The sequence below is a fragment of the Microcebus murinus genome, chromosome 14 (assembly GCF_040939455.1).
Source record: "Microcebus murinus isolate Inina chromosome 14, M.murinus_Inina_mat1.0, whole genome shotgun sequence".
Classification (NCBI taxonomy): Eukaryota; Metazoa; Chordata; class Mammalia; order Primates; family Cheirogaleidae; genus Microcebus; species Microcebus murinus.
The window spans coordinates 4,786,640-4,810,484 of record NC_134117.1 but is presented as its reverse complement, the minus strand read 5'-3'; the positions used below and the strand labels follow the sequence as shown (position 1 = coordinate 4,810,484).

General features: G+C 40.1%; 1 protein-coding gene across 2 annotated transcripts in view; it reads left to right on the top strand.

The window, feature by feature from the left end:
- DOCK1 (dedicator of cytokinesis 1) overlaps positions 1–23,845 on the top strand; it is a 491,171-nt gene that overhangs the window by 95,930 nt on the left and 371,396 nt on the right. For both annotated transcript variants that reach the window (XM_012781384.2, XM_012781385.2), the window contains exons 19-22: positions 3,143–3,240; positions 7,645–7,734; positions 8,069–8,169; positions 19,533–19,667. In XM_012781384.2, coding sequence (XP_012636838.1) covers positions 3,143–3,240; positions 7,645–7,734; positions 8,069–8,169; positions 19,533–19,667 — 424 coding nt within the window. The remainder of the gene's footprint in view (positions 1–3,142; positions 3,241–7,644; positions 7,735–8,068; positions 8,170–19,532; positions 19,668–23,845) is intronic.

Here is a 23,845-nt window from a genome sequence, read left to right as displayed (position 1 = left end):
AGATGTTTTTTAGAACTTTCGGATGGTTTTAAAACTTCTGTGTCTAAGCTTTCCACTCTGTTCTGGGCTAGCAACTACATTTTGCCACTGCTGGTCTCGTGAGTAAACTGCTAGTATGGGGGCAATGAGCCACTCAAATGCTTTAACCTTTTGCACTGCAATTACTCTTTGAATGTATCAATAATTTGAAATATAAAAAAATCCAAATAAGTTTGTATGAAAAGAGACTCCGGTTTTTTATTCTGCTGCGCTTTGTAAAATCTGGGGTATTTAAAAAATTAAATCCCGAGTAGAATAAAGGAATCGAGAAGAAAGCAAGCGAGTGCAAAGGGTTAAGGTCATTGGGATATGTTTGTGTAATGTGACCTTCATCATCATGTTTTGCATGAAGCATCCTAGCTTGTGATTATGCAGTGATCTCCAGGAGCAGATGAAAGCCTTACCTGGGTGCTGGATCTGTGCAGGCCTGCAGGGTACGGGATGAAGGATGTGAAGCACGTAAAACTTGCAAGTGTAGTGTCCAGGGACCATGTGGCCGGCAGTGCAGCGCCTGGCTGGGGACTGGGTTATGGAGAGGATGCCCCTACAAGACAAATGGTACTCTCTGCATGTAGCCTCGATACAGTTTCACTTGCCTGACAGATGACAGCATCCAGGCCCTCCTTTAACCCAGGGCACAGGGGACATCTCTGCGTGGGTCACTGCCCCACATATGAGGCATTCTAGCACTTCAGTAGGTTCCGGAAGAACGAGAGCTGCCATTTTCACTGTGTAGGAAGCCACTGTCTCATCCAGGGGTCACGTTCCAAAAGCATGTTTGGAAATTGTTATTTGCAACTCGCACATATTTTCCCCTTCAAAACAATGTTCTGAATAGCAGGTGGGCTGTGAGGCCCATCCACAGAATACGTCTCAGCCCACACATCCCTGGAGAAGAGGATGAGAACCCCGATTTGTCCCGGGGTTGGCGTCCCTCCGTGCCTTCACCTCGGGCGCCTCAAGTCTCAGCAGCTGCAGAGCAGCTCCCTCCTGGAACCGAGGGAGTCGGCACCCTGGCATCCGCAGCAGCCGTTGCCGGGCAACAGGAGATTCCGATGAGATGCTGCGCACCAGGAGGGAAGGGGGACATCTTTTGGCTTCTGCTTCCTACCAGCAGCGACTCCCCTTTTTGGGATGGTGGCATGTCAGCTGTGGGCGAGATGGAGCTGCTCCAAATGGCATCTGCGTGTCCGACGACCCCCAGATTCTCATTTGAGGGAGTCATTTTTCTGAAAACCATGATTTGTTACTGCGAAGTTCCATTACTTAGAGCGCTGGCTGAATTATTCATTGGAGTTTATATTAAACATCTCCGTCCTCAGCATTATGTGGGATGCTGTGGGGGACATGGACGGAGTAAATGCTGGGATTCCTCTCCTGGATTAATATATAATTAGGGAGAAAGGAGTCACGAAACAAAGTCATTACGGGCCAGACTGTGAGGAGTCCTGGAACAGGGGCCTAGGGGGAAGAGCGTCATCTGACGTGGGCAGCATTGGGGGGCCAGGCAAGCTGTTTTTCCCAGATACGCTCCCCCTCCTCCAACATGTTCTTCTAACTGCTAATGAGCCCAGTGTCCTTTCCCTCAAACTGACAATACAGTGTGCCACCACTCTGAATGAATGGGACCCAGATTATTAATTAGTCTTCATTAGGGAAACACTGAAACTCTTGTGAGATGGAAATGTCCCTTAACTCTGGGACTGAGTGTGTGTCTGGCAGGCTGTGGCCTTTCCTCTTACTTCACTGTCACCAAGAAATTAAAACATGTTAACTTCCACCATGAATGGATAAATGTCTCAACGTCTGGTCAATTCTTGGAACAACCGCTGCCTTCAGTACTTTGTACCAGGCATCACACTAAGTGCTTTCTACGTGTGACGTCAGCTGTGGTACCCACTGCACATTAGGCATCATTGTACCCATTGTTCAGATTAAAAAAACTGTTGCGAAGTCACTCGGCCAAGGTCGTGTATTTGCAGAGCGCCCCAGCTAGTAGTTAAGCCTGCACTTTACATACTTATCAATCCCTCTGGGGGCTGCTCTCTTTTCATTTTCTTATTTTTAACTCTTCTCTTTGTCAGCTGCACTCAGGGGTAAGGTAAAATAAATGAAAATTTACGTTTTAGTGCTTATTATACTTATGCCTTTTGTGAGATTTGATCCTGAAATTATAATGGGTGTCTGTTTTTGGTGAAATTCTCCCTATGGCCAAAATTACATTTTTCTTTCAGTATTAAGTAGGGTTTTTTTTTTTTCTTTCTTTATGGAGACAATTTCTGTAGCTGAAGTTGGTTCCAGATGAGCATAAATAGTAAATTAGATGTACTTTGTAATTGTATTTTTTGAAGTAATGGGATATTAACATAACTTCAAGTGAAAATTATTTAGGTACATGTACTTTCCTGGAGAGGTTTTGGATTCTGTCTTCTTACCTTAAATAACATCTTGATACCTTAAACAAAATTATGTCTGGACATTGTCTTATAGGTAGATTCTTTAAAACTCAGTATATTCCAGTCTTTGATTTTTCTGTTAAAAATGCAACAAACAAGACTATAAGAATACAAAGAGCTATTGGAGCCCAGGCCTGGGTAAAGACGGGCTAAGCAAAGACATGTCTTAGTTGTTCTGTGTCACGGACTGTTATCTTGGCAGGTTCAGTACTTGCATTTTTGTCAGTTATTTTATATTAATATTATCTTATCTATGAATAGAGACTTGTTCTTGATCAGGACAAAAAAAAAAAAAGCACTTGGTAGAAAATGCCACAGCAGTGCTTTCTGGGTGGGTAGCCTTCTTCCAAGCCTTGTGATGCTCTGAAACTGCCTTCCTGTAGATTGGTTGGTTTTTAGGTTCCTGAATGCATTTTTAAAGCTTCTACAAGGAAATCATTTCATGGCAAATGTAGTTGGAAATAATGCATTCAACCGCACTAGGTGTTAAGTATGTTGCTGCAAAGTAATGGAATATTTAGTGAGTGAACCTTTTAAAACAGGGTTGATTTCTCTGTTCAAAGAGTTTTATGGAGAACCCCACGTGACGTACAAATGAGACGTAAAGTTTTTGCTGTGAAGAGCTGACATCCGTTTTCTGTTTCCAGTGGACCTTCTGGGGCTGTTGAAGTGGCGCTCGAACACCAACCTGCTGCAGCAGAACTTGAGACAGCTGATGAAAGTGGACGGTGGGGAAGTGGTGAAGGTAACCTCTGTCCCTGGGGTGGTTTTCTTTTTTGTTTTCTTTTTCTTTTTCTTGTGTCTATTAACACATGTAGATGCTGACTCCAGAGGTTGTACAGGGTCCAGTTATAATCCCTTTAACAGATGGTGACCTAAGCCTCTGAGCGGGCAGAGGACTTCTTGCATTCTGGCAAAGGACTGTCTGGGTTTATTGTGACCTGGATGGGCTTTGGAGTCAACCTAGCGTTGGGTTCCGATTTTGCTTACGACAGGTCCTTGCTGCAGGGCTGACAACAGTTAAATCACCTCTTTAAGCCTCGCTTCCCCTACTAATAACAGCGATGCCTTCTTCATGGGCTTGTCGTTTGAGTTGGTGAGCTAGGGTAGCCTGTGCTGGCACGTGGGAGGTGACCAGTGGGCGTCAGGTCTGTATAGTGTTATCATCATTGTGATGACTGGCAGCTGTGTTATTGGCCCTGGCTCACGACTCACTGACGTCCCCTGTTAAGTGACCTAGGAAGGTGTGTGATGTGGTTGAAAGATCACAGCACCGAGAGATGCTTCTTGGCCATTTCCTTCCCTTGTGACCTTGGACTCGGTGCTCAGCCTCACACGTGGCAGACTGTGGAGCGCTGTTGGGTGCTGTTATGATTCAAGCCCCCCCTGGCTTTGGTGCCTTATCTATGGGGTGGGGCAGTCAGATCAGGGTGACCTGACATCCCTCTGAGTGCTCACATTTTGAGATTCTTGATTTGTAATTGTGTGTGGTTCTGATGTTTTCCCCAGCGTTCAGGCTCTTCCTTGCTCTCACACACCACATCGTGTGCTCGAAGGAGTTTCCCTGGTACGGGAGGAGATGCATTTTCATTTCAGTGTGTTCTGTCTCGTCTTGGCCAGGGCACGATAGACTGGTCACCAGCACATAGCATCTTATAGGTGTGGCCTCGACCGCCAGGTCAGTTCCTCACCCTCCAGCAGAGGTGGTGGCAGGAGGGGACTCCTTTATCTCTGTAGAAATTAATTACTTAAAATGGCCTTAATTAACTAGCCATGTGCTTAACTTCGGTATAAATTAATGTGGTTGTGCTGCTTTCCCGAGTTCGTTGCATAACCACTCAGACATGTCCTCGCTAATCTTGAAATTTTAATCATCTTTTCAGTCCTGGTTTTCTCCCAGTGGCTCAGATGATGTTAATTGCATTTTAAACTTCCCTGGGTTCTATCAATTGCCTAATTCAGATGGAAACTAGGAATAAGTGAACATACTTTAGGAGACACGCAGTTAATGAAATTTTGTCGTCTTTCATTTTTAAGTTCCTGTATCACATCAGGAATTAGTTGTACTTCTGTTGACCTGGTGGCACAATTGCCAGGAAAAATCTGGAATCATCTTGTCCTGTTGTTCCCTTCCATGCCCCGTCTCTCATATAGTATCGCATTGTATTTCTCATTCCTGGAAATGTTTTCTTACGCCCTCCCTCCTGTGCACTCTGGTGCCACCCGGGCGTGGGTGGCCTGTCCAGTTTGCGTGACTCTGTGCTTTCCCTTCCCCAGCGTGTCCCACACACGACGTGTGCCTGGAGAGCAGAATCGACTTGTCCAAGGCCACACGGATTTACGGAATTCCCAGCTGCCTGGAGTTCCTTTTGCTCTGTTTGGGGACACTGCTAATGGGCTTTATTATATTTACTCAAAGCTGCCTTCTGCATATTTGTAATTGGTAATGGGGAGATGGCATTGCTTGATAGATTGAGGAAAGCATCTGCGTATTTAGTGAAAGATACGGTTTCCTGTGAAGGTGGAGAACGAACATGGTGCTTTTGGTCCTCCAGTGGATAGTCTTAAAGAGAGGGTGGGGTGCCAAGCAAAGCCCTTTTTTGGCTACATGTGAAGGACCTCCAGGCTGCCCTTCCCAGCACCCCTGCACTCTGCAGCCCGGCATGTGAGGCTGCAGCTCTCTGCTGTTCTGTTCCTGTGCTCCTGACCATGCCATTCCTCTGGGTGGGAATGGTAGGCCTATTTCAGGGACTCTGCATGAACCATGACGAGTCAGGTTGGCAGAAATATCCGGCTGTTAGCAGATGGCATCAGGTTTTGACCTTTGCAAAGAATTTCTAATCTGAAAATGATGAAAAACGATGCAGAAGTAATTGAGGTGGTGCAGACCTAAGTAATTATGGAATTGATTAAACCCCTGATGTCCAAACAGGCTTGGCTCTTGGAGTCAGGGTGATTTTATTCCCTGCCCTTTGTTTGTTTGTGTTTAGATATGGCGTCTCGCTATGTTGTCCAGGCTGGATTTGAACTCCTGGACTCAAGTGATCCTCCTGATTCAGCCTCCTAAGTAACTGGAACTGCAGGTGTGCACCACTGCACCTAGCTTATTCCCTGCCACTTGTATGTGACATTTTCTGGTATAAATTAGGCAGTATGTGGCACAGCATAGTGCAGTGAGGATTTTATGCCATAATGGGTCTGAGATCTCTTGCTAGGATTGGGAGGACGTCCTCTCTTTTAACAGAGATCCGTGAGGCATTTGCTGCTGTTGCAGGGATCCACCGTACTCGTTTGGGAGCAGGTTCCTGTGGTTTGGTTTCTCAGTCTCGGAGATGGAGCAGTTTGAGATGCTCTGTGGGGTCTGGAAGGCCCTTTGAGTGTTGACCATAGGCTGAACGGTCCAGGAAGAATCTGAACCAAATATCTGATTCAGCCTTCCTTCTGATGTCCTTGCTATGTGACCACCTTACCTGTTCCTTTTTATTTCCTTTAAATAGTAGTTTCATTGAGATATGATTCACATAACCATAAAATTTACCCTTTCACTCTATAATTCAGTAGTTTCTAGTATATTTACAGAGTTGTGCAATTTCAGAACATTTCATCTCTCTCCCAAAAAGAAACCCCGTATCTAATTTCAGAACATTTCAGGACATTTCATCTAATTTCAGAACATTGCATCTCTCTCCCAAAAAGAAACCCCGTATCTATTAGCAGTAACTCTCCACTCTCCCTGGAACCCCTAGTCTACTCTCTGTCTCTATAGATTTACCTATCTTAGATGTTTTATATAAATTGAGTCATATGATGTATGTCCTTTTGTGTCGGATTCTTTCACTTTGTATAATGTTTTCTAGGGTCATCTGTGTTGTAGTGTGTGTCCATGCTTCGTTCCTTTTTGTGGCTGAGTAGTATTCCATTGTATGGATATACCATCATTTGTTTTTCCAGTCATCAGTTGACGGACATTTGTGTTTCTACTTTTTTGGCAATTATAATCAGTGCTGCTATGAATCTTTGTGTACAATTTTTTGTGTGAACATATGTTTTCCTTTCTTTTGGTTATATAGCTAGGAGTGAAATTGTTGAGTCACATGGTGAATCTATGTTTTACTTTTTGTGGAATTGTCAAACTGTTTTTCAGAGCCACTGCACCATTTTTCCCCCTGCTTGGCTTGTTCCAGGACCATTTTACATTTCTACCAGCAGTGTGCAAGGGCTCCAGTCTCTCTACAATCTCACCAACACTTAATGATTGTTCATCTTTTTAATTTTAGCCATCATAGTGGGTATGACGTGCTATCTCCTTGTGGTTTCAATTTCATACCCCTGATGAGCAATGATATATCTGTGCTTTATTGTTTTTGTGGCCAGTCTCCTGTTGTGTGGCATTCTGCCTATTCTTGAACTGCTCTGCTAAAGGATCATCACTTCCAATGCAGTCTTTTTCAACCCATCGCACAGTTCCTTCAGGGGAGGTGCAAGTGAGGTTTCACAGTGACTTTGAGTGTGGCATACCTTTGAAGTCTCTTAATGTTTTCTTAATTAAATTTATGATTCTTTATCATTCCATGTGGTAATATTTGGTAAATTCTAGTAGATGATAGAAGTAATGTGTAGATTTCTGTTGAATGAAATAAGCACTTTCTGGTCTTGAAAGTGGGGTACTGCCATGTACCCTAGTTTCAGAATCACACTCTTCTTCCATTGTTGGCTGTCTTGGGTGGAAGAAGGTCCTTTATTATGTTCAGCTGGATCCTGTCCCTGCGTGGCAAGCTGAGGCCCACACTCGTGTGCAGAGTGAGCAGAGCCGGTCTTCTGGGAGTTGCCTTCAGTTTTTTTTGTCTGTCACCAGCCTTGTGAAGCCAGGAAGAGGCTGGGAGGTCCTCTGGGTGGAGGCAGGAGCGTGTCTCCCTGCTCTGATCCTTCCCTGCCTAACTCAGGGTGGCATTTCTTTGGTCTGAAATCACTCATCCAAAAATTTTGTCTTGTGCATCTAATGGCTGAAAAAAATCTCAGAAATTAATAGCTTTATAGGTGGCATTGGGGAAAGGTGGCTATTTGGAACACTGTAGAGATGGTGGTTATTTCGGTGCGGGGAGAAGCTGTGTGAGTTTCCATCATCAGTCGCCCTTCTGTGTCTGTGCAGTTCCTCCAAGACACCTTGGATGCCCTTTTCAACATCATGATGGAGAACTCGGAGAGCGAGACTTTTGATACGCTTGTGTTTGATGCTCTGGTAAGAGACCTTTCCTTTTCTTCTGCTCAGATGTGAAGGTGTTCTTTCCTGCTGTAGCCTTTGAAGTCGTGGGAGGGGATCCATCATAGTGCCGTAAAAGCTCTTCAGTTGTAAATCCAATCAAAGCAGATGAATTGGACAGGTAGAAAGTTACTTTTTTTAAAATGTAAAACTACAGTTAGGCAAATGTCCTTTCTAGGGTAAAGAGAGGTAAACTGACCACCAAGTTCTGTCTGAAAATGTTATGGTTCATTTCCTCATAGAGTGGTACAAAAAAGATTCCAAAGTACTTTACATATGTTGCTAATGAAAATATCATTGGTTAATTTGACAGGTATTTATCATTGGACTAATTGCTGATAGAAAATTTCAGCATTTTAATCCTGTTTTGGAAACCTACATTAAGAAGCACTTTAGTGCAACCTTAGCCTACACGTAAGTTCCTTTTTTGTTTTAAAACCAGTACTTCTTTTTTTGTGTGTGTATATTTGTTATTTAGAGTCTTTTTCATATACTTTTGTCTTTGACTATATATTTCTTTCCTCAAAACTCTGAATTTACTGGGATAATTTTTATTATTGTTTCCCCTGTTAGCAGACCTGAAAGTCTTATTGAAAGAGATATGTGATAAATTATTATAATATTCTGGAATAAATTCTTGCTCTCCACAACTTCCATTTATCTTTGGGATTTTCAGTTTCTGTTCGATGATACTGATATATGGATGCAGAGTGCCTGCCACACTGCAACTTCCCAATGAGCCTTTGATGGATGCATAAATGAATGTGTTCTCATTTTGCAGCGATTGGTTGTTTAGTATGAATGAAATTCAGTTTTGTACTTTTCATTGCATCTCCTTGTTCTTTAAAGAGTGCCTTCCCTTTAGTTCCACGGCTTTAGCTGTAGCTATCTTGGATTCTTATTGTACTACTCCTCTGTGCTCACCTTCCCTACTCCTGTATCCCAGGAGTCTAGTAAGGCACCAGGGGGCATGCGTGATGCCTGAGCCAGATGGGCAGCTGGCCTAGTGTTTAAGGGCATAGCCCTGGAACGCAGGCTGCCTGGGCTTAATAGACAGCTATGTCCCTTATAAGATCTGTGGTCTTGGGCAAGTTGCTTAACCTTTCTAAGCTTCAGCCTTCTCTTCCATAAAAAGAGAATGATTGTAAATTTGAATTAGAATTTTAATGAGTTATTAACATGTAGCCTGCTTAGAATTATCCCTGACACTTAGAAAGCACAAAATAATTGTTGAGTTTCATTATTATTAGATTTATTATGATGAGTTACTTGGTCTCTCCTGGTGGGATTTATTGGCATTTATGCAAACTTTTTATTGTGTAAGTTGCAGTGAAAAATTAAGATTTACATGTTAATTTCTTTAACAGCCTCCCACTTAGAATCATTAGAAAGAATTCTCCATAGTGTCAGTAAATTGAGTCAAAACTCTTATCTATGGCTTAAACATACCTTGGTAAAAACCTGTCCTCTTCGCCTGCATGCAGCCGTGGGTACAGGGTCAGAGGATTCTGGCCGCCTGAAGCCGCTGTTAGTATAACCTGGTCCTGTGTCTGGATGTTTTCGTGTCTGCCTTCACTGCGTGTTTACTGTAAGGCGGTGGGCAGAGCCCCTAGGTAGGTCAAGAGCTACAATGTTTTCAAGCATGCGGAACAAGTCATCATGAGCCCTTTGTAAAGCTAGCTTGCTAATAAACATTTGTTGAAAACATTTTGTTCACCTAGTGAAGTTGCCCAGTGTGTTGGCATGTTGTACAGTTCCTTACAGACCATGGGAGGGTGATCAAGTAGCACCTTCTCCATCCAGCAGCCAAAACATAACTGTGTGGGGATTGTGGATGTGGCCTGCAAACTGCAACGAACATGGCGTGATCTCCCTGTGTGCTCATTTTCAAAATTCTGCTTGATTAAAACATGGCCGAACAGCTCTACTCAGATGGGACTTCACACTTTAATTTCAGAAGATGAGAACAGTGGATCAGCTGACCATGCTGCATTCCACATCCCTTCACTGGCTGCCTGGGAAAGAGTGGTGCACTCATGCTCATCTGTGGAAAAACAAAAACGGAGGCATTTTGGGCAAATTACTCAATGAGAGAAACAACAAGTGCCATTTAATCTTTATGGTGTGATGAAACTAAAATAAGAAGCAGTGTCCTCTCATATAGTCTCTGGAATTGGCTGAAATTTTCATCTTGGAAAATAAGGATTCTTACCAGGTTTTGATCCACTAGCAACCTCAGGTGGTTCTTTAGCAATTTGAATCTGAGTCTTTACACCTTGAAATACTGAAGAGGTCAACTGTGATTTCCACGGTTGTAACCACATCATGGAAGGCAGCCTCTGCACTGATGATGAGCTTATGGTATTCTCTGGGCCAGGCGAAATTCTGGTACAAAGTGTTATCCCAGAGGGTCCCCCTCCTCCTCCCCTGTAGATGGCCTTGGCAGGCATGAGTTTACATTAGACTCTTGTTCATGTAGTTTTTTCCCTTTGATAAAGGTTGAGATAGTTAGCCTTTCTTCTCAAAGAACTCCAAGAGAAGAATGAAAGATCTCGGCAATAAGCGTTACCTTTCACCATCCTGACTCCTGTCTGCAGCTGCCCTGCGTTGGTAGTTCCTGGATCCTGGGGCCCCATGAGACTGACCAGCATGGTTCAAAGCGAGAGGGGAGGGGGGCAGTAACTTTGGGGACTGTTCTTCCATAAAACCAGGGTGAACAGGCTCCTCTCTGTCCCCTGAGCTCCCTCTCATGGAGCTGCTACGGGCTCCTTACTGACAACGTTGAGGCTCTATTTTTGTCTGCCCCTCTCTAGCTGGTGCCGGCAGTTTGAACTTGGTGCAGTTTTAAGATGGTCTGGCAGATTTATGTTCTGGTCTGGATCATTCTCTTTGCAAATCTTTATTACTCTTATTCTTTTCTTCCATGAATTGGTTGGAAGACATCCCAAAATGTGTTCTATGAAATCTGTATTTCCTGGGATTAAGAAAAGATGTGTGGTCCCGTAAGTTAGGGAAATAACTGAAACCCAGGGAAGCAGGCTTTCTGCCAGGACTTCAGATGCTCTCCAGTGTGTTGAGAACCACCACGCGGAGCATGTGGAAGCTTTGCCTTCCATGCGATGGGCATGGACTCTAACGGGGCAGCCTGCAGACCTGGCCTCCGCAGAGCAGCTAGCAGGACGGCCGCTCTGAGAGCATCAGGTTTCCGTATTAGACCCCTGGCACCTGGTCGGTGTTAGAAATGACTTCACGTCTACTCAGTCGCTTTAAAAAAGCCTTTTTTTTTTGTGATTTATCAGTAAAATGGTTACTCTTAGGTCATCCATAATTGCAGTTAATGTTGCTCTTCTGAGTGTCTTTTTATATATTCTTGACAAACAGTCTGGCCCATACTGGCTCACCATTTAACTGGACATGCTGTCAGTCTCCTACCAGACTACTTTTATGAATATAAATGTATTCTCTGTGGCTTTTTAATAGCCACATTGCATTATTTTTGAGAACATACAAAGTTGGTAACTGGAGAAGTTCGGTTGGCGGATGTTCTCATGGTGGTTGTCGCTCTGGTTGCACATGTGCTGCTGGTTTTCAGAAAGTTGTGCAGCCTGGTACACTGAAAAATGGAATAAGATTGAAGTGAATTTAGTTCTTTTTATTATTTATGTGTTGTTGCTTGAGGAAGGTCATCTGTATGAACAAGGATGATTCTTTTATGGGACAGCAGTGGTAGAAAGTGTAGAAGTTGGGCAGAATGAAAAGGTGTTTATTCCCACTACTGTTTCCATCATTTAAAAATAACACATGCTCCTATGTTTTCTTCTAGGATTTTTATGGTTTCATCCTTACATTTAAGTCTTTTATCTATTTTGAGTTAATTTTTATATATGGCAAGAGACAGGGATCCTGTTTTATTCTTCTGCATGTGGCTATCCTGTTTTCCCAGCACCATTTATCAAATAGGGCTTCCTTTCCCCAGTGTATGTTGTTGTCTACTTTGTCAAAGATCCGTTGGTTGTAGGTAAATGGTTTTATATCTGGGTTCTCTGTTTGGTTCCATTGGTCTAGGTCTCTACTTTTGTACCAATACCATGGTGTGTTGGTTACTATAGCCTTGTAGTATAGTTTGAAGTCAGGTAATGTGATGCCTCCAGCTTTGTTCTTTTTGCTTAAGCTTACTTTGGCTATTCAGAATATTTTTGGGTTCCAAATGATGCTTAGAATTATTTTTGCTAGATCTGTGAAATATGATATTGGTATTTTGATAGGGATTACACTGAATCTGTAAATCACTTTGGGCAGTGTGGACATTTTAACAATGTTGATTCTACCAATCCATGAACAAGGGATGATTTTCCATTTGTGTCATCTACGATTTCTTTCATCAGTGTTTCATAGTTCTCCTTGTAGAGATCTTTCACCTCTTTGGTTAAGTATATTCCTAGGTAATTCATTTTGTTTGTAGCTATTGTGAATGGTGTTGAGTCCTTGATTTGACTCTCAGCTTGACTGTTATTAGTAAATAGGAATGCTTCTGATTTGTGTGCATTGATTTTGTAACCTGAGACTTGGCTGAATTTGTTTATCAATTCTGAGATTCTTTTGGTGAAGTTTTTAAGGTTTTCTAGATACAAGAAAGATCATATCATCAACAAACAGGGATAGTTTGACCTCCTCTTTCCTAATTTGGATACTCTTTGTTTTCTTTCTCTTGCCTGATTGCTCTGGCTGAGACTTCTGGTACTATGTTGAATAGAAGTGGTGACAGTGGGCACCCTTGTCTTGTTTCAGTTCTTAGGGGGAATGTGTTCAACTTTGCCCCATTCAGTATGTGTTGGCTGTGGGTTTATCATATATGGTCTTTATTATTTTGAGGTAGGTTCCTTATATGCCTAGCTTGTTGAGGGTTGTTTTTTTTTAATCCTGAAATAGTGCCGGATTTTATTGAATGCTTTTTTTACATCTGTTGAGATAATCATATGGTCTTTGTTTTTGCTTTTGTTTATGTGGTGAATCATGTTTATTGATTTGCATTTGTTGAACCATCTTTGCATCCCTGGGATGAAGCCCACTTGATCACGGTGGATTATCTTTTTGATGTGCTGTTGAATTTGGTTTGCTAGTATTTTACTGAGGATTTTTGCATCTATGTTCATCAGGGATATTGGTCTATAGTTTTGTTTTTTTGTTGTGTCCTTTTCTGGCTTTGGTCTCAAGGTGATACTGGCTTCATAGAATGAGTAAGGGAGGATTCCTTCTTTCCTGATATTATGAAATAGTTTTGTAGGACAGATACTAGTTTGTCTTTGTACATCTGGTAGAATTTATCTGTGAAGCCGTCTGGGCTGGAGCTTTATTTTGTTGGGAGATTTATTTGTTACTGCTTCGATCTTGCTGCTCAGTATTGGTGTGTTCAAGGTTTCAATTTCTTTCAGATTTAGGGTTGGGAGTTTGTGTGTTTCTAGGAATTTTCCCATTTCATTTCCTCTACATTTTCTAGTTTGTGTGCATAGAGGATTTTTTTATGACTAAGACCCCAAAGGCAAATACATCAATAACAAAAATAAATAAGTGGAACTTAATTAAATTAAAAAGCTTATGCATGGCAAAGGAAATAAATCAGAGTAAATAGACAACCTATATGATGGGAGAAAATATTCACAAACTATACATCTGATAAAGGGCTAATACCCAAAGTCTACAAAGGACTCAAACAAATCAATAAGAAAAAACCACAACCACATTATAAAGTGGGCAAAAGACAGGAACTGAAGATTTTCAAAAGAAGATAGAGAAATGACTAACAAACATGGAAAAATGCTCAGCATCACTTGTCATCAGGGAAATGCCAATTAAAACCACAATAAGGTACTACTTTACCCCTGTCAGAATGGCCATTATTAAAAAGTCAAAAAACAGTAGATGCTGGTATGGATGCAAAGAGAGAGAAACATTGTACACTGTTAGTAGGACTGTAAATTAGTTTACAACCTCTGTGGAGAACAATACAGAGATTCCTCAAAGACCTACCATTTGATACAGCAATCCCACTACTGGGTATCTCCCCAAAGGAAAAAAAGTCATTTTATCAAAAAGACACCTGCACTTGAATGTTTATTGCAGCACAATTCACAATTTCAAGGTTGTGGAATCAACCCATGTGCCTATCAATTTATGAGTGGATAACAAAAATGTGGTATTTATATACCATGGAATATTACTCAGCCTTAAAAGTAATGAAATAATGTCTTTTGTAGGAACTTGGATGGAACTGGAGACCATTATCCTTAGTAAAGTATCTCAGGAATGGAAAAACAAACACCACATGCACTTACTAATAATTGAGTGTTAAATGATGGACACATATGGGAACAAATAGATGTAAACGACATTGGAAACCAAGAAGGAGGGAAAATGGGAGGGGGTGAGGGATAAAAACTTACTTATTCGATACAGTGAACACTATTCTTGTGACTGGCACACTAAAAGCCCTGACTTGAGCATTATACAAGGTATCCATGTAACAAAAACATTTGTACCACCTTAATATTTTGAAAATACAAAATAAATATAAATATGTTCATATTAAAAATAAACATGAAAACATGTCTACAGCAACTTGTACACAAATGTTCATAGTAGTAGTATTCATAATTGCCAAAAAGTAAAGGCAATAAAAATATCCATCAACTGAAATGATAAATAAAACATTATATGTCTATATGATGAAATATTATTTGGCAATAAAGAGTAAATACTGATGCATGCTATAACATAGAAGAACCCTATAAAAACAGCATGCTAAGTGAAAGTGGCTAGTCACAAAAGACCATGTGTTGTATGATGATTCTATTTGTGTGAAAGGTCCAGAATCAGAAAAATTCATGGAGAAAAATGTAGATTAGTTTTTGCCAGGGGCTGAGGATAGGGGGAATGGTAAATGACTGTTAATGGACACAGGGTTTCTTTTTGGGGTGATGAAAATGTTCTAAAAGTGATTGTGGTGACAGTTTCACAACTCTATGAATATACTAAAACCCACTGAAGTATATAGTTTAAATGAGTGAATTTTATGGTATATGAACTATATCTCAATGAAGTGTAAAAGGAAAAAAAAATACAGGCTCAATGTAAAAAAAAAAAAAAAAAATTAAAACCATCTCACATTACCAAAAAGTGATGTTGCAGAAAATCCAAGCTCCCTCTATGTAATGATACATATCAGAGATCACTACTATCTCTGGCTTTATTTTCTATGCTTATAGTAACATTATGATTATTATGTCTGCTTATTTTGCAAAATAGCATCATGTTATTTTTTTATTCTTTTGCTTAAAATTTAAAAATGTTTTTTCATTGTTATCATTTACATCCAGTAAAATGCTCATGTTGAAGCATGAGCTTGGACATTTGTATACATCCTTGTGACCACCGCCCGGGATGTGTTAATATAACACTGCTACTCCCCGGAATGCTTCCTCTGTTCCTTCTGAGCTGGTCCCACCCCCAAAGAAGCAGCCACTTTCTGATGTATGTTGTCCTCAGTTTATTTTGCCTGTTCTTGCACTTTCTATCGGTGGTGCACGTGCTCTGTTGTGTCTGGCTTCTTCCCTTCAACATCATGCTTTTCAGATGCATCCGTGTTGCTTTGAGCGTCACTATTTGATTTTCTCCTTTTTTATTTTTTTATTTTTTTATTGCTGAGTAGTATCCTAGTGTGTGAATGCACCATGATTTGTTTGGCCATTCTCCTGCTGATGGATTTGTGAAGTGCTTTTAGTTTTTGGCTATTCTGAATAAGACTGCTATGAATATTATTGTCTTAGTCTTTTGTGGGCAGAGTTTTCATTTCCCTACAGTGAGCACTTAAGAGTAAAATTATCAGGCTAGAGGGCATGTGTGTGGCTTCCTTTATAAGAAATTGCCAAACACTTTTCCAGAATGATTTGCACCATTTTGCTTCCCCACCAGCGATCTGGGAATGTTCATTTGCTTTATATTCTCGTCAACATTGAGTATTGTCTTTTTAAATTTTGGCTATTACAATGGAGGCAAAATTATATCTCTTTGTGATTTTTAACTTGCAGTTATCTGATGACTAATGATATTGAGCACCTGTTTATTTCCTTATTTACCATTTGTGAAATGTCTATTCAATTTCATTGTCTTTTTGTTATTGATTTGTGTATATATGTATGTATGTATGTGTGTGTGTGTATATATATTTATCAAACATAAATTTTGAGCATTTTCTCTCTGCTTGTGCTTATGCCTTTTCCTAATGGTATCTTTTCATGAGCAGAAACTTTAATTTTGTTGAAGTCTAACTTATCATTGTTAAAAGTAGTCATAGCCGGGCGCGGTGGCTCACGCCTGTAATCCTAGCACTTTGGGAGGCCAAGGCGGGCGGATTGCTCAAGGTCAGGAGTTCAAAACCAGCCTGAGCGAGACCCCGTCTCTACCAAAAATAGAAAGAAATTAATTGACCAACTAAAAATATATATATACAAAAAAAAAAATTAGCCGAGCATGGTGGCGCATGCCTGTAGTCCCAGCTACTCGGGAGGCTGAGGCAGTAGGGTAGCTGAGCCCAGGAGATTGAGGTTGCTGTGAGCCAGGCTGACGCCACGGTACTCACTCTAGCCTGGGCAACAAAGTGAGACTCTGCCTCAAAAAAAAAAAAAAAAAAAGTAGTCATGGATTTTCCTTTGTACTTAAAAAATCTTTATCTAACCATAGGTCACAACAATGCCTGCGTTGTCTAATGTCACAGCGCTAGTCTCATGTGGCTATTTAAAAATAAACTAAATTAAAAATTTAATGCACTGGGTACATTTCAAGTACCCAGTTGCCACATAGGGTGAGTGGCTGCCACGATGGGCAGACCATATCTAGAAGGTTACCATCATTACAGAAAGCTCCCTTGGGCACCACTATTTCAGTTGCTTTATGCTTTCAGCTCTAAATATCACTAATGCAGAATGCACTTGACAAAATTCAACATTCATTTCTGATAAAACCTCTTGGAAAACTAAGAATAGATACCTCAATCTGATGGAGAACCTCTAAGAAAAGATACAGCCAGCTTCATACTTAATGCTGTGACATGGAAAGCTTTTCCCCTAAGTTCAGGAATAAGGCAAGGATGTCTCTGCTCACCATATCTGTTTATTATTGCATTGGAAATAATGTAGTAACACACACAAAAAAGTAATTAAGGATATAAAAATTAGGAAGAAAGAAGTGAAACTCTATTTTCACACAATGTGATTATGTACATAGAAAACCCTAAAGAATCCATTTTAAATAAGCTCAAACCAACCAAAGAAAAAACAAGTACTAGAACCAGTAGGTAGGTAACCTTACAAAAGTAAATATACAAAGCCTGATTTAATCACTTCACAATGTAAGCATGTATTAAAACATTCCATTAAACCCTGAAAATATATAGTTGTGGTTTGTTGGAAACCTGTATATTCCAAAACAAAACAAAGACTATCCAGCCATATGTATATACAGATAATTGAGAGATGAAATTTAAAGTACAGTGCAATTTAGTATATTATCCAAAATCATCAAATACTGAGGAATAAATTTAATGATAGATGGGTAAGACTTACTCACTGAAAATTACAAATTACTACTGAAAGAAATTTAAAAAGAATTCAATATCAGAGATATATACCATGTTCATGGATTGAAAAAATGTTGCTTGAATGTTTATTTGTCCCAAATTAATCTATACTTTCAACATAATCCCAACCAAAATCCTAGCATGCTTCTGTGGAAAAAAATGATGAGCTGATTTGAAAATTTATATGGAAATGCAAAGTACCCAAATAAATTTTCAGAAGAACCAGATTTTAAGACTTCCTATTAAATTGCAGTAACCAAGATAATATGGTATTGGCATAAAGATAAACCAAAAGATCAAAGGAATATAATAAATAAAAAAACATCACTTGGGAAAAAAAAAAAAAAGTAAAAAAAAAAAAACAGATCTACAATAGACCTGCTATTTTGTAACCGCTGTTTTGTTTTAATAGCACAACAGCATAACTGGCCTTTTTTCCGTGTTTCTAATGATGAAGTCTCCCGTTCAGCCTCCACCTTTAGTATTGAACAGCTGTGCCGTATTCCACTGTAGGGATGTATCATAATTTAACCAGTCCTTAAATGATGAGTATCTGCATTATTTATGTATTTTTCAGTGCAGACCATGCTTCAGTGAACATCTTTCAATTTATTTTCAATTGTTTCTATAGGACAAATTACTAGAAGTGGAATTACTGGTGTTATAGGATTTGAATATTTTTAATTGTAATAGATATTGCCAATAGATATTGTAATGCATGTTGTCAGTTTACCCTCTAAAGAATATCCGGCCTGGTTGGCCAAACAGCAGTGTTATGATTCTTGATTCCCCACATCTTCTTGGTACTAGGCAAAAATTTTATTTCTTGTTATTTTAATTTCCATGTATTTATTTATTAATGGAGTTGATTATTTTCATTTATGTTTCTATATTTGGTGTTTATTTCTTTAAATTAACCTTCTCATATACCCTGAAGCTTTGAGTAAATCTATTACTGTTTGAACTTACTGGTTATTTAAATGAAATCATAGTAGAAAAAGTTTTAAAAATTTAATGTTTTTCTCTTCATTTTTAAGCAAGAAATTTACCAAACAACAACAACAACAAAACTATGACCTAGGCACTTAAAATAATTTGTGAAGCTATGAATTAAAATCAAGTTTCTAATATAGAGTTTATTTGTACTGTCTATAATTACTTCTGTAGTGGGAAGGAAAAATGAAAAATAATTCATTTCCTGTATATTATAAATTTTGTGAACTTCTTTATCATGGAAAAAGTTTTAAATGCTTTCATGTTAGGGAGTTAGTTGGTTTTAGATCCCAGTTTATAAATATATAGATGAAAGAAGTGTAGTCCATGATGCTTTTAACACTAAATGTTTTGGGGGAATCCTATTATTAGGAAATGTACAAAATATTTAAAAATCTTTTTGTGTATCCACTGAAATTATTCTTATATATTGTTTTTATTCTTTTATATAAGGATTTTTGGAAAATGTATTAAAAATTTAAGAATGTTTTCTATTTGAAAAATTATTTCTGAAAGTTTTATTTTCATTGTAAGAGCTCTAGTTTTAGAAAATCAATTAAAATCAATAGATGTGGCTGAGATGATTTTCTGCAACAAATACTGTCTCGTGCCTTTTAAGAATTGTAGAAAAATATACATAACAAAATTTTCCTAGCTATTTTAAAGTGTACAATTCAATGGCATTTAGTACATTTACAGTGTTGACAAACAATCATGGTAATCTAGTCAGAGAACATTTCCTCTGTAATGCCTTTTTCAAAACATTTTTTGTGGCTCTGTGAGGCTCTAATAAAAATCCTTTCGGTTTTGTTGTTTAACTTGGGGGGAGGCTAGTTCACCTGTCTCAGCCTTGGTTTCCTTGTCTGTAAAGTAAGCATAATACTTTCTTACATTGTTGCTGTCAAGATTGAATTAGGCAATGCATTTAGCATGCTTAGAACAACGTCTCACTTAAGAAGTCCTTATTAAACACTCTCACCTTATTCTTATGGGTGATATTTTATCACTTTATCTCATTAAAAAGCATTTTACGAATATGCCTATACTGATAGGTGGAAACCAAAATAAAAATAACCCATTTGTGTATTTCTTTATCAGTAAAGAATTAAGGTGTTATAATAGCTTTCTTTATGTGTGTTTCCATCATGGACAGGAAGCTGACAAAAGTATTAAGGAACTATGTGGACAATGCTGAGAAGCCGGGAATAAATGACCAGCTGTATAAAGCCATGAAGGCTTTGGAGTACATCTTCAAGTTCATCGTGCGCTCACGGATACTGTTCAATCAGTAGGTATCACCTGTGCTGGCTCTTAAGAGGACTGTCAGCAAATCCTTTACTTCCTCTTTTTTCCTTGTCCCTTCTCCCTGTTCCTCCTTTGCTTCCGCTTTCCTCTCCGTGTCTTCTAGCTGGAGAGAGCATTAAGAGGGAGCAGCCCTTGTGGGGGGGTTGCCTCCTCTCTCCTTAACCACCCCCTGTGCAGTTAGATGCACAGGAGCTGCTCTGGGAGCCCTGTTCTGCATCAGCAGTGTGTGCATGTGAGTCAAGCTTAGTCTACTGAAAGCATTTAAAGTACCTAACATTGGGGTCTGGGTGCCCACCATGGGCACTGAAGCCCTTTTCAGCATACCTTTTTATAGCAGAAAGCCCCCAGAGAACAGACAAAAATAAAACAAAGAAACAGCAATGAAAAACCAAAATCAAAATTAAATTGCCTCACTTGGAAAGACTCTTGGTTTTCCTCCCTCTCCTTCAGCCAGGATGATGTTTTTTTTCCAGAGAGATGGTCCCACATGACATTTCCAAGTGCAAGGACACTCAGGTGCTTTTAGCTCAGTGACATTTCTTACATGTCATGTGGATGAACGTATGGATTGTTTCTGAACTTTAAAGTAAATTAGGGTATTTGTGACTTCACTATTTTATAGAGAATACTAATATGTATATATAAAGTGCTGTGCTAACATAGGGGCTTTCCGTTGGCCTGTGACATCTCACTGTAGGTTATAAAGGGTGTGAATAACAAGTGCACTGAGTGTTGGGTGTAGACTTTGGCTCACTCTGCTTGTTTCTTTTTCGGGATGGCCACTTGCTGGTGACCCACTGAGAGTGATGGTGACGGATCTTGGTTATGCTAGGTTGACATTGTTCCTGTAGGGAGGTAGAATTCACGGAGATGGAGTTCATGAACCAGTGTCCCTCCGAATTAGAGAGTACGTGCTGCCTTTGAAAAGCATAGCGCTCTTGCAGCGTGGCAGTGAAAACTGGGAATTGAAACTGTGTATGCCCAAATCAGTACTGTCCTATTTCCTCTTCACTTTATTTTCCTTTGTCTGAAGCAGATGTGTCCAGATGGGCCCAGGAGAAAGGGGAAGAACTCAGAATCTTATCTTATGTCTACCATGATAGAAGTAAAGCCAAAGTGACTACTTATTGACTGTGTGTAGACCCATAAAAGTCACAAGTGAGTTGACCAGTGGTCAGTGATTGCAGCCCCTGTGTTGCTGGTCAGAGAGTTTAGTGTGCTTATGTTTGCTCCGGGTTCCCACGATTAAAACCACAGTCTCTGCACTGCCATTTTTACGTACAAGGACCCAATGCATAAGGACATCCTGGTTTTATCCTTAATTAAGATGTCAAAGGCACTTTTTTTTTTTTTTTTGCTTATGATGGGTAGGCATGACTCTTGGTGTGGACTGAAGTTTTCTCTTTTCTTAAGGGTCTGAGTCATCAGTGATTTTCTCATTGTTAGGAGTAAAAGACAACATGGTAAGCCAGGTTATGTTTTCTTGTATTTTGTTTGATTTTATTTCAATCAAGTTAATTCTATGAAAATGAATTTCCTGGCATGCTCTATATTGCTTTTGTATTTTCCACAGCAATTTTAAATCTCTGATTACCCTATTCTGATATCTACACTAAAGTGGAAGGGTGAGCATGAAAGAAAGCAATTGTGACTTGATACAGGTTCTGTCATGTTTTATTTGAAAATTTTTAATCCAGTGCAATTTGGTGATTAATACGGCATTGAGTCAGGGGTTTGATGATGCACACTTTCTTTCCAAATACAGTGCTGACTTTCATTCAGAAATTTGTAATTAAAAGAAGTGTGCATTCAATTCATAATTGCAAGGCTGTGGAAACAGCCCAAGTGCCCATCAATCCAAGAATGGATTAATAAAATGTGGTATATGTATACCATGGAGTACTATTCAGCTCTAAGAAACAACGGTGATATAGCACATCTTATATTTTCCTGGTTAGAGCTGGAACCCATACTACTAAGTGAAGTATCCCAAGAATGGAAAAACAAGCACCAGATATATTCTCCAGCAAACTGGTATTAACTGAGTAGCACCTAAGTGGACACATAGTGCTACAGTAATAGGGTATTGGGCAGGTGGGAGGGGGAGGGGGGCGGGTATATACATACATAGTGAGATGTGCACCATCTGGGGGATGGTCATGATGGAGACTCAGACTTTTGGGGGGAGGGGGGAAATGGGCATTTATTGAAACCTTAAAATCTGTACCCCCATAATATGCCAAAATAATAAAAAAAAAGAAGTGTGCATTGATAATCAGTGTATTTCTGCTGTAGTAGTAAATGCCATAATCTTTTACATGATAATGCTGCTTTAGAAAAGATTGAGGTCACCCAGGTGGACTAGTAGCAATTTATTTCTCTGCCTCTCTCTTTAATCTCTTTCAATTTCTAAATACAAATGGCTTAAGATCTTAGAGCCACGGTCCATAAAATTTATTTAGTTTGATCAATATTATAGTGATTAGGAATATGATTGGCTGTCTGTAACAAAAAGCCTCAATTTATGTGACTTAACCAGATGAGGTTCACTTTTTCCTCCCCACATCATGTGGAGTCCAGAGGAAGAATTCCTAGCTCACATGGTTACATGAGGAATTGGTGTCCTCATGTCCTTGGCTCCTTTTATCTCTTTGTCCCACCATCCTTAGTGTCTGTCCTTTAATCTCATAGTCCCAAGGTGGCTCCTACTCTTCCTGGCATCACATCTGCTTTCCAGGCAGAAGGGAAGGGAAGACACAGGAGAAATAGACATGTCAGCCACTCCCCTTTGAAAGAGCTTTTCCCCATCCCTACAAAGTGTCATATGCTTTTGTCTCATTGGCCAGAACTATATCACATGGCCACCTAGCTGCAAAGGAGGCTAGAATACAATTTTTAGATGGGTTTATTGATGTTTTAAACAAAGTCAGAGTTCTTTCAGTGAAGGAGTTAGGGAGAAATATATAATGAACGGGCAATTTACATTCTCTTCCTCATACTTTTTTTTTTTTTTTTTTTTTGAGACAGAGTCTCGCTTTGTTGCACAGGCTAGAGTGAGTGCCGTGGCGTCAGCCTAGCTCACAGCAACCTCAAACTCCTGGGCTCAAGCAATCCTGCTGCCTCAGCCTCCCGAGTAGCTGGGACTACAGGCATGCGCCACCACGCCCGGCTAATTTTATATATATATATATATTAGTTGGCCAATTAATTTCTTTCTATTTTATAGTAGAGACGGGGTCTTGCTCTTGCTCAGGCTGGTTTCGAACTCCTGACCTTGAGCAATCCGCCCGCCTCGGCCTCCCAGAGTGCTAGGATTACAGGCTTGAGCCACCGCGCCCGGCCCTCATACTTTTTTTAATCTTTTATTTTGCTTAAATAAATTTGCTTTTTTTAAAGACAGTATCTCATTTTGTCGCTGAGCTGGAGTGTAGTGGCACTATCACAGTTCATTGCAACTTTGAACTCTTGGGCTGAAGCAATTCTCCAGCAACAGCCTCCTGAATAGCTAGGATTACAGGCAGAAACCATTGCACCTGGCTAATTTAAAAAAAATTTTTTTTTTTTTGTTGAGATGGGGGTCTCACTATGTTGCCTAGGCTGGTCTTGAGCTCTTGACCTCAAGCGATCCTTCCACCGTGGCCTCTCAAAGTGCTGAGGTTACAGGCATGAACCACCACACTCGGTCTCTTCCTCATACTTTTAACCCAGAATGTCTGTTGCCTGAGAGCTTAGAACTTCCCTAACTCATTCCAGGTTACAAACTCCTACTTAACTATAGGCTCTGCGGAGACTTTCTTCCCCGTTAGTTTGACGGTGGATCTCTGAGAATACTATCAGTTTCTCTTTGGCTTTAAGTTAATGGAGCCTTAAGTGACCCACAGATGTGATTCAGTCCTGTCGGTTTACACAGAAATGGGCTGAAGTGCTTAGCTGACCGTTATGCTGGACCCAGGAAGTGTTCTGTGTTAAAGTCCCCAGGAATGCCTTTGTCCTGGTATCTGGCAACATGGCACAGCCCATGACCCCTTGGCCTGCCTTTGTCCTGGTGTGGACCCAGCAGAAGCCAGGCATTATGTGAGCTTTGCTGGGATAACTTGTTTGTCAAAAGAACTGAGACTGTCAAGGACACAAGTGGTCACGAGCTGAGTCACAGCAGTTGCT